Genomic DNA, 16794 nt, shown 5'->3' on the forward strand with positions numbered 1-16794 from the left:
AAAAAAAAAAAAAGAGACTTGGGAGGCTCTCTAGTTCTGTTGAATTGTAACTTATTAGTTTTTTCTTTTTCTTTGAGTTATAATTTCTAAGGGAAGCATCTAGTTATCAGTATTTTAAATTAAGTTCCCTGGTAATTATGATTAGCCAACTTTTGAAAAAACTATTATCACACCAAATTACTGAGAGAAAACTAATTCCTGCAAAGTAGGAAATTTTCTTTTTCCTTCTAAATAAGAAAATCGATTAAGTAAAAATTTTATACAATATTTATTCTTAATATTTATTAAGTTTTTCCCCAGGAATAGGTAGAAATACAGGGTTGAATAAAAAAGAGAAAAAAAAGACCACATTTTGGTCAAGAGTTTAAATAAAGTATACTATAGTTTTTGGATTACACACATACATACTTTTAAATTATTTCTACTGGAAACTTATGCAATACTTATTGATGTAGTCAACTAACACATTTTACAGCATAAAATTAAGGAAAAACTTCAAGGGAAATCAGGGAAACTATAGTAGGAACAGATCTGGCACAAGGCAGAGTTTCTAAACCTTGCAATATTGACATTTTAGGCTGCATACTTCTTGGCTGTGGGGAGCTATCCTGTGCACTGTAGGATGGTTAGCAGCATCCCTGCCCTCTACGCACTATTATATACTAGTAACACTACTCAAAAATACCTCCAGATGTTGACAAACGTCCCCTGGGGGACAAAATTGACCTCAGTTGAGAATCACTGCTATACAGGTAAAAACTAAATATTGGCAAACTTATTAAAAATGTATTTGGTCTGGTCCAGTTTTCCACTGGGTTTGTTGAACTTAAAAAAAAAAAAAGTAATCCTACAAAATAATTCAAACATACACAAAAGTACAGGGAAATATATAAAATAAAACTTGATCAAATTGCATTTGTATTTCATGATTAGATTGTTTTCATTATAAATGGTTGAAGAGTGATAAGTATTACGAGATTTGATGTTAAATAAAATCAGTGCACTTAAACTATATATTCTAATGCTAGAGTTTACTGATTAATTTCGCATCATATTTCTCAACAAACATCAGACTGAAATAAGAAATGTGTAACAGCTCACTAACTCACAGAATAGTAAGTGATCAGGAAAAAAATTTTGCCAAAGAATAGTCTGAAGTTTAAAAACAATTTTACTCTAAATTTTTAATGATATAAAAAAGAGTTTTCCATTTTACAATGATTTATATGTTGTATAAAGAATATTAAGGTCCAACTTTCAGAAAAACTACATGATTAAAAATGACCAGAGAACAACGGTTTTAACCATTTTGGGAGTAGTCTCAGAAACAAGCTTAACCCAAGTGAAAAAACACACACCAGGAAGTGATCGTGAGTGAGCGGTATGTTCACTAAGGCTGGAATAGGAGTAATTAAATGTCCGCTGCAACGTTAAGACTTTAAGTTCTAACAATGCCAATTTCAAAGAAAGATTTTAGGGTTATACTGAAGAAGAAAACAAGGTCTCTTTAGTCTCTGAAGTGTTTAAACACAAAGATGATCTCAAAATATTATAATTTGGATTTTTATTGAGACAAGGTCTCACTCTGTCGCCTACACTGGGGTACAATCACTGCTCACTGCAGCCTCGACCTCCTCAGGCGATCCTCCCATCTCAGCCTCCTGAGTAGCTACGACTAACAGGTGCATGCCTCCATGCCCGACTAAGTTTTGTATTTTTGGATAAATGGCTGAGTCTCAAACTGGGCTCAACTGATCCATCCACCTCAGCCTGCTGAACTGCTGGGATTTACGAAGGTGAACCACCATACCTGGCCTATTTTATAATATTTGTAATAACAACAGCTTGAGTGCCTACTCTGTGCCAAGCACTGTACTAGGCAGAGACAGGGTCTTGCTCTGTCACCCAGGCTGGAGTGCAGTGGTGCAATCATGGCTCACTACAGCCATGGCCTCATGGACCCAGGCAATCCTCCCACCTCAGCCTCCCAAGGAACTGAGACCACAGGTACCTGCCACCACACCTGCCTAATTTTTTGTGGAGATGGAGTTTAGACATGTTGCCCAGGCTGATCTCAAACTCCTGAGCTCAAGTAATCCACCCGCCTCAGCCTCCCAAAGTGCTGGGATTATAGGCGGTAGCCACCATGCCTGGTCAGCATTATATATACTTTAAACTCTTTGTAACGAACCCTAAAACGCAGTTGTTAAGTTTACCGTTGTTAACAGCAAAGTGACGGTAAGAAACGTTAAGATACCTTGGAAGACCAGACAACAACTAAGTGGCAGAACCAGGATTTGAATTTAGAACTGATTAGTTCCAAAAACTACACTTTCAATACCCAATGCTTATTATCAGTATCAGCTTAAAGTAATTCTAAAAGGAATCATTATTTCTTTTATATTGAAATTAGCAATAATTTCAACTGGCTCAGCTACTTAAAAACAAATACTTTCATGTGGAGGTTACATAACATCAGTTCTGAAAGTCATAGTCTTTAAAAGTTCCATTCTCCATAAAGAACAAAATTATATTCACTGTGTAATATACATACATGTGTCAAAGCAGTCACTTATTCCCCAAAGTTGTTCAACATTAATAAATTCCAATGTTTAAGTTATATTACTCAAATAGTAATAAATACATTACTATTAATACTTATCAGTAAATGTTTTAAGTGTATGTACATATGTTAATTTAACATAAATAACATAAAGAAGTCCTGATCTCTGCATTACGAAAATCCAATTTATTAGAACCACATCTATCATATTTGACAGGAAAGTTAGTATTCAAACAAGAGTAACAGTTACTAAATAAATGTCCAGTGGAATATTAAATAAATATGCCCCTCAAAATCTGTCAGATTAACTCATATTATAAATATAGAAAATAACTTTTAAATTCAACATTTAAAAAATGCTGACCAGGCCGGGTATGGTGGCTCATGCCTGTAATCCCAGCACTTTGGGAGGCCAAGGCAGGCAGATCACCTGAGGTCAGAAGTTCAAGACCAGTCTGGCCAACATGGTGAAACCCCATCTCTACTAAAAACAAAAAATTAGTCCGGCGTGGTGGCACACACACATGTAGTCCCAGCCCCAGCTACCAGGGAGGCTGAGGCAGGATAATCACATGAACCTGGGAGGCACTCCAACCTGGGTGATAGAGCAAGACTCCATCTCAAAAAAAAAAAAAAAAAATCTGACTATAATATCCTGAAACCTGATTTGCTCTTTGTTTTTCCCCCTAGACAAACAGTAATATCTGGTAATTAAAAAGGAAAAAAATAAAAGAAATATAACTGGTAAAATCAGTAAGAAAGGTCACTTCCAAAATACTACCAACTGTTTGATAAAGAGTTTTACATCACAATATTCCCAGCTAGAGGCCTAGTATACTTTTGATACTGGAAAACAGTAAACTATGTAATACATAATCCTTAACTTACTTTTATAAGTGTAGACACCACTTCAAATGATCCAACCACCAAAAGTATAGGGGCTATTACAATGAGAGGAAGTAATGAATATCCTATAACTCCAAGGACTTGGCCATATGCAACCTGTGAATTTTGAAAATTTCAAAAAATGTCATAGAAATCAAGATACTCATTTTAATCAAAATTGAACACCACATATTCCTTGCTGTATTCAAATAAATGTGAGCATTAAGAATAAATCATAATCTATTATACTCATTATTTCAAATTATCATATAGTCTCCCATGTTCCTGGGCAGTCTCACCAACCAACATGGTTTCAATTAAAATAAATTTGCTAATACCCAAATCTACATTTCCAGCATTTACCTCTCTCTTGAGTTTCATACTACCTTCAGTATATCTCTACATTACATTTTGTCACTACTTCCCCTAAATTGTAGAATTATTTAAAGGGCTACAACCACCCCATTCAGATGAAAAATCTAAGGTCTAGAGAACCTAGATGTTACCAATGCAGACCAGAAAGAAAGGGAAGGTGGCCAGGAGAGACTGAAGAGAAAAATATTTTTTAGTGACTACTTTATGCCAAGTTCTGTGATAGGGCTTCACATGCTGTGGAGATCAAATGAAATAACAACTCTATGAAACAGGCATTATTGTCCCTATTGTGAAGAAATTGATTCTTAGAGAGAAACAATGCTTTGCTAAGGAAAGCAAAGCTAGTAAGGTGTCAGTGTTCAAATTAAAATCTAGGCCCCTGAACTCCTACATCAACAGTCTTGAATTACCAAAAAACGTAATGATATATATTTTCATATATTATACTAGATTTTGTCTAGGACATAAGAAATAATATATAAACAAATATAATTTTGTGTCTATCAGAATTATTTTAAATTTCCATATGCAGAGTAAAAAAGTTTCACAGATGTTACTCTAAATTAATTAAAGAGTTTTATTAAGATGCTCAATCAAACATATTCTAATATCATTCACTTACAAAACTGAAAATAGAAGGGAAAAAAGAAACTCTTTTTTAAGATGGATCTCCCTCTGTTGCCCAGATTAGAGTGCAGTGGTGCGATCTCAGCTACTGTAACATCCACCTTCCAGGTTCAATAGATTCCTCTGCCTTGGCCTCCTGAGTAGCTGGGACTACAGGCGTGTGCCACCATGCCCGGATAATTTTTGTTGTTGTTATTATTATTATTATTATTATTTTTGAGACAGAGTTTCGCTCTTATTGCCCAGGCTGAAGTGCAATGGCGCAATCATGGTTCACCACAACCTCTGCCTCCCGGGTTCAAGTGATTCTCCTGCCTCAGCCTCCCGAGTAGCGGGGATTGCAGGCATATGCTACCACATCTGGCTTATTTTGTATTTTTAGTAGAGATGAAGTTTCTCCATGTTGGACATGCTGGTCTCGAACTCCTGACCTCAGGTGATCCACCCACCCCGGCCCCTCAAAGTGCTGGGATGACAGGTGTGAGCCACCACGCCCGGCAATTTTTGTATTTTTAGTAGAGACAGGGTTTCACCATACTGGCCAGGCTAAAACAAAAACCAAAACACCAACAACTACTCCTGAGCTCAAGTGATCCTCCTGCCTCAGCCTCCCAAGTAGCTGGGACTACAGGCATGCGCCACCATACCCAGCTCAAAAGTCCTTATTTATTTATTTTTAAGACAAGATCATACTGTCAGTCAGGCTAGAGTGTAGTGGCACAAACACAGCTCACCATAGCCATAATCCCTCAGGCTCAGGCAACCCTCCTACCTCAGTCCCTGGTAGCTCGGACCACAAGCACACACTACTATGCCTGGCTAATTTTTAAAGACATAGGGTCTCCCTACATTGCCCAGGCTGGTCTTGGAACTCCTGGGAGCAAGCAATCCTCCTACGTCAGCATCCCAAAGTGCTGGAACTACAGGTATGAGCCACGGCATCCAGCCCCTTTGAGTTCTGGTATGATATCAGAGAATATTCACAATCATCTGAAAAGGTTACTAAAATACTCTCCCTTTTCAATTATATACCTGTATAAAGCCTTATTTTCTTCAGATACTTTAACCAAAATAATATATCTTAACAGATTGAATGGAAAAAGCATATATTAGAATCCAATTTCCATTCAGCCAGACATTAAAGCTACTTACAAAAATGTAAAACAATGCTATGCTTCTAACTCTTTTGTTTTGGAAAATATGGTTGTTTTTCTTTAAATGTATTGTTTATGCTAAAATGTAGCTGGTTTATTGTTACAAATCTCTTTGGCAATGTGAGATCAAAACATTTGAGAATTTCTGGAAGAATAAATTCTGGCTGGGTACAGTGGTTCACACCTGTAATCCTAGCACTTTGGGAGGCCAAGGCGGGCGGATCACCTAAGGTCAGGAGTTTGAGACCAGCCTGACCAACATGGCGAAACCCTGCTAAAAAATACAAAACTTAGCTGGGCACAGTGGTGGGCACCTGTAATCCCCGTTACTCGGGAGGCTGAGGCAGGAGAATTGCTTGAACCCGGGAGGCGGAGTTTGCAGTGAGCCGAGATCGCACCACTGCACTCTAGCCTGGGTGACAGAGCAAGACTCTGCTTCAAAATAAACAAACAAACAAACAAATAAATAAATAAATAAATTTTGGCTGGGCGCGGTGGCTCACTCCTGTAATCCTAGCACTTTGGGAGGCCAAGGCGGGCGAATCACTTAAGGTTGGGAGTTTGAGACCAGCCTGGCCAACATGGTGAAACCCTGTCTCTACTAAAATTACAAAAATTAGCCGGGCGTGGTGGCACATGTCTACAATCCCAGCTACTTGGAAGGCTGAGGCAGATGAATTGGGAACCCAGGAGGTGGAGGTTGCAAAGAGCCGAGATTGCCCCATTGCACTGCAGCAGGATGACAAAGCAAGATTCCATTTAAAAAAAAAAAAAATTTGCCGGGCGCGGTGGCTCAAGCCTGTAATCCCAGCACTTTGGGAGGCCGAGACGGGCGGATCACGAGGTCAGGAGATTGAGACCATCCTGGCTAACACGGTGAAACCCCGTCTCTACTAAAAATACAAAAAAAAACTAGCCGGGCGAGGTGGTGGGCGCCTGTAGTGCCAGCTACTCCGGAGGCTGAGGCAGGAGAATGGTGTAAACCTGGGAGGCGGAGCTTGCAGTGAGCTGAGATCCGGCCACTGCACTCCAGCCTGGGAGACAGAGCCAGACTCCGTCTCCAAAAAAAAAAAAAAAACTAATAAATAAAAAAAATAAATTACATGCTTCCCTAAAAGGCTGCAATTACTTCATAAATGGGACAGGATATTTTCTTTTTCCTCATTTCTCGTACCATTTATTGAGTAAGCACAATACTAATGTTGATCATCTTAAAGGAACTAGCATAAAGCAATTCTGAGATAAGAAACAGTTTCTTGTATAGCTAATGATAATATCTGCAGTATCAAAAATCAAGCTCACCATAAAAAAGAAAGGTTATTTTCAAAATAAACTACTTACTTCTCCACCAAGAACTCTGGCCAGTAAGAAAATTGTTAGTGAACCAAATATCCAAATAGTTATAATCCATGAGACCACCTTAGGGAGAAACATCATGCAATTAATATTTTTGTACCAAATAAGCTGATAATTTTCCAATAACTCAATTCTCTGCCATAAATGACAGTTTAGCACGCCCAATTTCAGGTCATAGAGAGGTTATATGGGCTCTCAGGTATCATTCCAAAACTTAGTAAGAATACAATGTGTGATACAATTTTACATCCAAATTAAAATCTTAGCAATTATCAATTGCCTAAAGAAACCTCAGTATTTCAAAATCTATAAAAGATTATTGCAAAAAAAAGTGTTTACTATTAACCCCCTGTTTTACAGCATCCCACAAGAAAAATTTATTTCTGAAGTAAGTTATCAATCTTCTCTGGAAGTCTTTAAAATTTATGTTACATATTTATTCAAGTAATAGAATATGGAAGCCATTTCAGACAATTTTAACTCCTCAAACTTAGTGTAATGATACATACATATATTTATATTTTCAAGCTCTGTCTGCTGGGATGGTCTAGATATAACACCCCAGTAGCAACCTAAGTACATTTATTGCCCAGATACTGGTTTCTTTTATTATTTATTATTTTATTTATGTATTTATTTCATAGAGACAAGGTCTTGCTATGTTATTTGTTTATTTACTTATTTATTTATTTATTTATTTATTTATTTATTTATTTTTTTTGAGGCGGAGTCTCGCTCTGTCGCCCGGACTGGAGTGCAGTGGCCGGATCTCAGCTCACTGCAAGCTCCGCCTCCTGGGTTTATGCCATTCTCCTGCCTCAGCCTCCCGAGTAGCTGGGACTACAGGCGCCCGCCACCTCGCCCGGCTAGTTTTTGTATTTTTAGTAGAGACGGGGTTTCACCGTGTTAGCCAGGATGGTCTCGATCTCCTGACCTCATGATCCGCCCGTCTCGGCCTCCCAAAGTGCTGGGATTACAGGCTTGAGCCACTGCGCCCAGCCTACTTATTTATTTAAGAGAGACCAGGTCTCACTATGCTGCCCAGACTGGTCTCGAACTCCTGAGCTCAAGTGATCCTCCCACCTCAGCCTCCCAAAGTGCTGGGATTACAGGAGTGTGCCACCATGACCAGCCCCAGAAACTGGTTTCTAAATATCATTTCCTAATTAAAGGAAGTAGGACTTCTTAAAGAAATGGTTGGCCAGGTGCAGTGGCTCACGCCTGTTATCCCAGCACTTTGGGAGGCTGAGGCGGGTAGCTAACCTGAGGTTGGGAGTTCAAGACCAGCCTGACCAACATGGAGAAACTCCTTTTCTACTAAAAAAAATACAAAATTAGCCGGGTATGGTGGCGCATGCCTGTAATCCCAGCTATTCAGGAGGCTGAGGCAGGAGAATCACTTGAAACTGGTAGGCAGAGGTTGTGGTGAGCCGAGATCTCGCCATTGCACTCTAGCCTGGGTGACAAGAGTGAAACTCCGTCTCAAGAAAAAAAAAAAGAAAAGAATGATTGATTCCAAGGCTAGGGCAGGCAAAATACAAGATTAGCCCAGAACACCGTGTAAAGTAAGAAGGAAAGGAAGTACTGAAAAAAGAGAATGGGATATGTTGAAACGAGACAGAAGGCAAGTTGAAGGAGCTCCCAATGGTTAAAGCTTGAAAAATCTGAGCAATAAAATAAATTATGACAGTACTGGATAATAACTCAAAGAATAAAATGAATGAGGGAAACAGAAAAATCATCATTCTGTTAACATTATAGTAATAATTATTGCATGCACGATCTACCAACGGATGCTAAAATTAGTAGTCTAAAGTTAGATGAGAAACAGAATATTTGCATAGTTGCAAAGTACCTCCGTAAGATATTTATTAATTACAAAGAGAAAAATAGTAACTTTACACTGGAGAAATTGAACAGATACTACCCCATCACCTAACCAAATGATCAAGGTTAATATTACCAGTAATAAGACGTATCAGTATCACACATTGCCTGTCAGTATACAGAGAGGGGGACAATGTCACTTCTGTGATATTCTTGCCAAAAATGCATAATCCAAATTAAATCATGAGAAAACAAGTAAATCCAAATTGAGTGACATTCTATGATGGTATAGTAATCTTCTGTTTTTTTTTTTTTCCTTTTTTGTTTTTTTGGAGACAGAGTCTCGCTCTGTCGCCCAGGCTGGAGTGCAATGTCGCGATCTCGGCTCACTGCAACCTCCACCTCCCAGGTTCAAGCAATTCTCTGCCTCAGCCTCCCGAGTAGCTGGGATTACAGGCGCCTGCCACCATGCCCAGCTAATTTTTGTATTTTTAGGAGAGACGGGGTTTCACCATCTTGGCCAGGCTGGTCTTGAACTGCTGACCTCATGATCCACCCACCTTGGCCTGTAGGCATGGGCCACTGCGCCCAGCCATAATCTTCTGTTTTTAACCTTAGAACCCTTCGTTCAGATGAAAGATTATACAAAACAGATACAATTAGAGATGTTCTAGATGAAGAATCAGTGGTAGGTAGGAGACCAGAGTCCCCATTCACCTTCTTCAATGGTCTTTGCAACACTTTAACAGAATATCTGACATAAACAGAGTATCTGATATAAAATATCTGATATCTGATATTTACTAATCTAGGGTAGTTAATAGGACTAGTATAGTAATGCATAAAGTATCTTGTGATGGAGAGATTATTCTGGATTACCTTGGTGGGCCTTAAATGTAGTAACAATTGTCCTTAAAAGATGAAAACTGAGGCTGGGCACAGCGGTTCAGCCTGTAATCCCAGCACTTTGGGAGGTCAAGGTAGGCGGATCACATGAGGTCAGGAGTTTGAGATCAGCCTGACCAACATGGTGAAACCCCATCTCTATTAAAAATACAAAATTAGCTGGGGGTGGTGGTACATGTCTGTAATCCCAGCTATTTGGGATGCTGAGGCAGAAGAATCGCTTGAAGCCAGGAGGCAGAGGGTGCAGTGAGCTGAGATCATGCCATTGCACTCCAGCCTGGGCAACAAGAATGAAACTCCATCTCAAAAAAAAAAAAAAAAAGATGGAAACTCAAGGAGATTTAAGTACAATAGAGAAGAAGGTAATGTGATCATGGAACCAGAGATCATAGTGATGCAACCAGAAGCTAAGGAATGCTGGCAGCCTCTGGAAGTAAAAGAAAACAAGCAACAAATTCTGCCCTGGAGCCTCCACAGGAACCAGCCCTGTAGACATTTTGATCTTGGTCAAAGCTTTATGACTCATTTTGGACTTCTGACATTCAGAACTGTAAAATAAATCTGTATTACTTAAAACCACTAAGCTTGTAGCAATTTATTAGAGCAGACACCAGAAACTCATTCATTTCCAAATCCCTGTGGTGAACAGTAACTTTTTACCCCCTCAAAGCCTTAAACTTCACATGAGGGAGTGATGTATATATGTTGTGTTTTGGTAATAAAGTATCTGAAAGTAGGACAAAGGGATTAAAATACCAGTAGTAGTATAAAAACAAATACTGATGGAATCCTTCTCATCATTCATTTAAAGTAATGGTCATTTTAAGAACAGAATTATGAATGAATAAAAGGTAAGAAATATGAATATGAGTATTACATTTCAAACTGTTAATCTTTTGGGAAAATCAGAAGGTACATGAGCAGCCCTTCTGGTGACTTCTGGTCAGCTGGAAGTGATTCTATCCATTTACCCCAGTGTGCCATACAAATACTAATACTTTTTTTTTTGAGATGGAGTCTCACTCTGTCGCCAGGCTGGAGTGCAGTGGCACGATCTCGGCTCACTGCAACCTCTGCCTCCCGGGTTCAAGCGATTCTCCTGCCTCAGCTTCCCGAGTATCTGGGATTACAGGCGTGCACCACCATACCCAGATACTTTTTTTGTATTTTTAGTAGAGATAGGGTTTCACCTTGTTGGCCAGGATGGTCTCAATCTCCTGACCTCGTGGTTCACCATCTTCGACCTCCCATAGTGCTGGGATTACAGGCGTGAGTCACCACATCTGGCCATTCTATGTGAATCATGATGTGGAAAAGTATGACAGCATTAATCTAAGGTACTCCTCACTTACTTAATTATGGAACAGTTTTAGGAATGAACAAGTGAGAAATAACGGGTAAAGCATTTCTCAAACATCATATGGTATATTACAGTTAATATCTTATATTTAATTTTTGAAACTCTCAAAATATTTAGAATTTGTATAAAATAAGATATACTTACCCTAAACTGTCCATATAATGATATCATGGAAAAGAAAAGAACAACAGCCAGAGGACCCCAAAAGTCAGGATTGTCTCTCACCACTTGTCTATTAAAACCAAGTGATGGCATTGGCATCAAAACACATCGAATTTTGTAGTAAATATCCTTTAGATCGATGTCCAATTCTTCCCTATAATTTTAAAATAAAAATTCTCAAAAGGCATACATTTCTGAATACTAAAACAGTTGCAAAAAAAATTAAGAAAACTTTAAATAAGACAGTATAATCTCCATAGGTCAACAAAACATTTGCATTTGAAGTGCCACATTTCACTAATTCCAAGGTGTACATTTTTAACATTCCAACATCTCTAAATGTGGGCTATATCTCAATCACTGGTATCTTACAATCATCAGCCTGGAGTGACATCAAGTGTTTCTAATATTTACCTTTCCTTTTGCCAGTCTCCTGGAGGCACTATTTAAGAAAACTTTAAGTAAAATTTTCTGCTTGAGACTTTTTGGGCCTAATTCAGATGGCAAACCCATATGAGAACCAGTGTGGGTTTTACATTCTCTGGGGAAATTCTTTCTTTCAACATCTTATCCACTGCCAAACTGAAGCAAACTTCCTTGCTGTCTCTTTCTGTTATAAGTTATTTCTCATTCATCCTTACACTAATAAGGAGACAGCTCTTCGATGTCCCAGCTTTATGCTGTCTTATGCACTTTTCTGTTTAATATGTAAAATAACTTCATCTTATAATCAATAGTGTCTTTGATTTGATGATGTATGTTTTTTTTGCTGGTTTTTGAGACAAGAGTCTTGCTTTCTCACCCAGGCTGGAGTGCAGTGGTGCAATTTTGGCTCACTGTAACCTCTGTCTCCCGGGTTCAAGCGATTCTCATGCCTCAACCTCCCGAGCAACTGGGACTACAGGCCCGTGCCACCACACTCAGCTAATTTTTTTTTGTATTTTTAGTAGAGATGGGGTTTCACCATGTTGGCCAGGCTCGTCTTGAACTCCTAATCTCAAGTGATTCGCCCACCTCGGCTTCCCAAAGTGCTGGGATTACTGGCTTGAGCTACTGTGCCTGGCAAATATATGGTGTATTAACATTAAGAAACATAGGATGTTTCAGCACTTACTCTACTGATAATACAAAGAAGACTCCAGAAATGCCTCAATTTTACAAGGCCATAGGTTCTTCTTTTCAAAATTATTTCTTTACTTTTTTCTCCAGATAACCACAAAATTTCAGATACTATAAAGTGAAAGCCTCCTTATATGTAGCTCTCCTCCCAGTGGCAGCTCTAGAATTTCTATATTGAAGAGATTTTGGAGTGGTAATCTTTTTGGAAATCTTAATTTGTCCGAAACTTAATTTCAACAGCAAGTACCTAAGAGCCTTGCTTTTTTAAATTGCATGATTACTTCAGATAGCTGACAGACCCAGGTACGCTGGAGTAGACATACATGTGTGTGAGATACAGGATTACCATTCTTTTAATTTTTGTTTTTTAATTGGTTAAAAAATATTCTCTCATTATTATTTCCGTTTTTTAAATTGCTAGTAAAACTGACAATTGCTATAGCTTTTGACTGAAAAGGTTAACGTTTTCTCTCTACATAACAAGAAAGAATATAATCAATCCACAGACTAGCTCTAAAAACCAAAAAATATATATTATTATTTTTACATACAAGAGTGGCTTGTTATCTTCAGGATCATCATCTTCAACTTCCAGAAGCCAGCCATACCCTCTTTGTCTCAGAAATGTAGTAGCTGTAGATTCTTTGATAAAATCTCCGCCAAGATTTAATTTGACATCTGGGGATGCTATTGAACCACTGAGATCTTAGGAGAAAAGAGGACAAAACTATATAAACTAAGAAACAATGTGTGAATCTTAACCAAAGTAAGCAGATATTCAACTAAAATAATTATCATTTGAAGATCTCTATGAACATCTGCTATTGCATATAATCTTCAAATTTTATAGTGATAAGATATCTAAAAACCATCATTTATTTTATAAGAATAAAATGAAAGATGAAAGAAGTGAAAAGACATACAAAAGGTTTCACAGCTAATTAGCCAGACTGGTACCAGAATCTAGACTTAACAACAGTAATTCCTTAAAATTTCAATGGAAAATACATGCAAAATATGTTACACGACATCATTTTGGATTCCTTCATTATTATACATATCATGTGCCTCAGAACAAAGTAACTGAATAAATTCTTTTCAGAGGTATTACATATGTATATATACAAACTATTAGACAATTTATTTGCTAAAGGAAATTCTAGATAATTTATCTCTACCTTTTCATGTATTTATTTATTCACACATTCTTTCATTTAAATCATCACATATCTAAGTGTTTCATATATTAATGTTTAGTTCTTGATAAATCTGGTGAGTAAGAGTCCCTGTTATTTCAGCCAAAATTTCCCTTTTCTTCACATAATTACATCATTCATCTTTAGTTTTGGCAAAAATAAATAAAGGGCATTTTGTTTTTGTTTTTATTTTTTAGGTCAGATCTAAAAAGAGGTGAAGAGATTCAGTTATCCACATTAAAAGATAAATTCCGTGTAAAGTCTGCACAGTATCTTAGGAGTTACAGATAATCATGGTAGTACTAACGCCGTATTTTCTAGTTAAAAACAATGGAAATAGTTAAGGATTTGCCTGAGGTCACAGAGGGATTAAAAAGAAAAAGCACATTTGTAGGACCAGACAATATATATTAATAAACAACCATCAACACTGTCAGTGCAAGTCACATGATTATAGTATTATTTCAGAAAAATACTTTTGGAAACAACAAACCAGAACACTCTAACACAGATAGATACTTCTCTGGAGATCATGTCCAACCAACACCAAAGTTAGTTTCCTTAAAAAACAAAAAACTGTTTTTCATATACAGTACAAAGAGCTTAATTTGCATAATACTCTATGAGTCACATCCTGGTCTGCTTGTGACAACTCCTGCAATTAAGTTTGACAAACGTTTACATTCTGAAGCTAAGTCCCAGCTTAGCTACTAACTGATACAGCAAATCATTCATGTTTTCTGGGTCCTAGTATCCTATTCAAAGTTCTTTCCAGGTTAAACATTATATGATTCTTTTTTTTTTTTTTTTTTTTTGGCGGAGTCTCGCTCTGTCGCCCGGACTGGAGTGCAGTGGCCGGATCTCAGCTCACTGCAAGCTCCGCCTCCTAGGTTTACGCCATTCTCCTGCCTCAGCCTCCGGAGTAGCTGGGATTACAGGCGCCCGCCACCTCGCCCGGCTAGTTTTTGTATTTTTAGTAGAGACGGGGTTTCACCGTGTTAGCCAGGATGGTCTCGATCTCCTGACCTCGTGATCCGCCCGTCTCGGCCTCCCAAAGTGCTGGGATTACAGGCTTGAGCCACCACGCCCGGCCAAACATTATATGATTCTAAAAAGTTTTTATAAAGGAGCTCACTCAGAGATAAAATATATTTGAATTCACCACCTAAAGTTTAAAAATAATCCCTGTATATGTTATAATTGTGTAGTTAAAATATTCTCTTAAAAGTGCTTGCTACTTCATCTTAATCTAAGTTGAAATGAGAGAGGTGGAATTTGAAAGTCTATTTCTAATAGACACAAAGAGTGTTTTTTCTTTTCTTCTTTTTTCTGCATCAGAGTCTCACTCTGTTGCCAGGCTGGAGTGCAGTGGCGTCATCTCGGCTTACTGCAACCTCCGCCTCCTGGGTTCAAACCATTCTCCTGCCCCAGCCTCCTGAGCTGGGATTACAGGTGCACGCCACCATGCCCAGCTAATTCTTATTTATTTATTTATCTATCTATCTATTTATTTATTGAGACGGAATCTTGCTCTGTCTCCCAGGCTGGAGTGCAGTGGTACAATCCCGGCTCACTGCAATCTCCACCTCCTGGGTTCAAGTGATTCTCCTGCCTTGGCCTCCTGAGTAGCTGAGATTACTGGCGTGCACCACCATGCCTGGCTCATTTTTATATTTTTAGTAGAGACGGGGTTTTGCCATGTTGGCCAGGCTGGTATCAAACTCCTGACCTCAGGTAATCTGCCTACCTTGTCCTTCCCCAAGTGCTGGGATTACAGGTGTGAGCCACCGCACTAGGTCAAGAGTGTTTTTTCTTGATTTAACAAGATTTAGATCCAGAAATCACTAGTACAGCAGTGACATTGGAGGTTTTGCAATTATGAGGCTGGAAAGGACCTTAACAACTGTTTCTTGGTTTCTAGAAAGGACTGCACTTAAAGTCCTTAATCTAAAGCAAAAAAGGATACATAAATTATAGTGCTAAGGAATGTTGTGCTTAAGAACTGTACATATTTAGCAGTTTGCCATGGCATGGATGCAAGAACCTCAAAAAAGTATCTTCAGGCTGGGCGAGGTGGCTCATGCCTGTAATACCAGCACCTTGGGAAGCTGAGGTGGGTGGATCACGAGGTCAGGAGATCAAGACCACCCTGGCTAACACGGTGAAACCCCTGTCTCTACTAAAAAAAATACAAAAAAATTAGCCTGGCATGGTGGTGGGCACCTGTAGTCCCAGCTACTTGGGAGGCTGAGGCAGGAGAATGGCATGAACCCGGGAGGCGGAGCTTGCAGTGAGCCGAGATCGCACCATTGCACTCCAGTCTGGGTGACAGAGCGAGACTCAGTCACAAAAAAAAAAAGCATCTTCAGCTTACAGATTTTGTAGTACTTTCTGTTCCATGTAAAGTAGAAAAATATCAAGGACACATGTGGGAATGCCAGCAATAGCAGTTTGACAACTCCCCTAGGATCCCCAAGACATAATTATGAGTGAGAAAGAACAGGAAACTCCAAAAAATTGGCAGTAGTTTAACATGTTATCAAGTTAACAAGTGGAGAATGATGTCAGAAAGCAAGGAAAACAATTAAAAATCACTCCAGGAGCATGGCTGACTTAATTTAAACCAGAGTAAGAATGAGCTAGTTTGGTTGCCAGCTCTTGGATAGACGTCCAGATAGCAAAACATGAATTTTATGTTAATTTCTACTTACTATAATATTCTTGTCATTTTCTAAGTAAAAACAATGTAAAGATTATTAATAAATATAAAAGTGGATTTAAAAAGAAACAATCTTTTAAAAAATCTATTGTAAAGGGAAATTTTAAAAATGTTTCTACTGCTGTTTTGGCTCAGAGTGAAGAATATCAGTAAATTTCAAGTCTTATTGAAAGCCACCTTTGGAAAACCCACACAACAAAATTAACAGGAATTTTTCTTCCCTTTCAACTCAAATGTATGACCGGGTATGGGATCCTTTCTCTGAATCTTCTGCTCAGCCTGAGAATCTGAAAGAGGAAAACTTAGTGCAGTGTGACAGTACACTAAAGATGAAATTTACTACGGATCTGCCCCTAGACAAGTTCCCGATTTCTGTGAAAGAAAAGTATCCTGCAATAAACAATGAACATTTTGTGGCACTTGCCACATTCTCATATATAAAGAAGCTTTTCCTTATTTAACAAGCAACAAGAGCAAGGACAAAAATTGTCTCATTTCGGCCGGGAGCGGTGGCTCAAGCCTGTAATCCCAGCACTTTGGGAGGC

At 38.5% G+C, this 16794-nt stretch overlaps 1 protein-coding gene across 2 annotated transcripts in view; it reads right to left on the reverse strand.

The window, feature by feature from the left end:
- The window catches only part of YIPF4 (Yip1 domain family, member 4), a 30133-nt gene that overhangs the window by 2754 nt on the left and 10585 nt on the right, over window positions 1-16794 (reverse strand). For both annotated transcript variants that reach the window (XM_011935994.1, XM_011935993.1), the window contains exons 2-5: window positions 12886-13039; window positions 11198-11369; window positions 6946-7023; window positions 3452-3565 (exon numbers count right to left, since the gene is read on the reverse strand). In XM_011935994.1, coding sequence (XP_011791384.1) covers window positions 3452-3565; window positions 6946-7023; window positions 11198-11369; window positions 12886-13039 — 518 coding nt within the window. The remainder of the gene's footprint in view (window positions 1-3451; window positions 3566-6945; window positions 7024-11197; window positions 11370-12885; window positions 13040-16794) is intronic.

Source organism: Colobus angolensis, unplaced genomic scaffold, assembly GCF_000951035.1.
Source record: "Colobus angolensis palliatus isolate OR3802 unplaced genomic scaffold, Cang.pa_1.0 Scaffold15, whole genome shotgun sequence".
NCBI lineage: Eukaryota > Metazoa > Chordata > Mammalia > Primates > Cercopithecidae > Colobus > Colobus angolensis.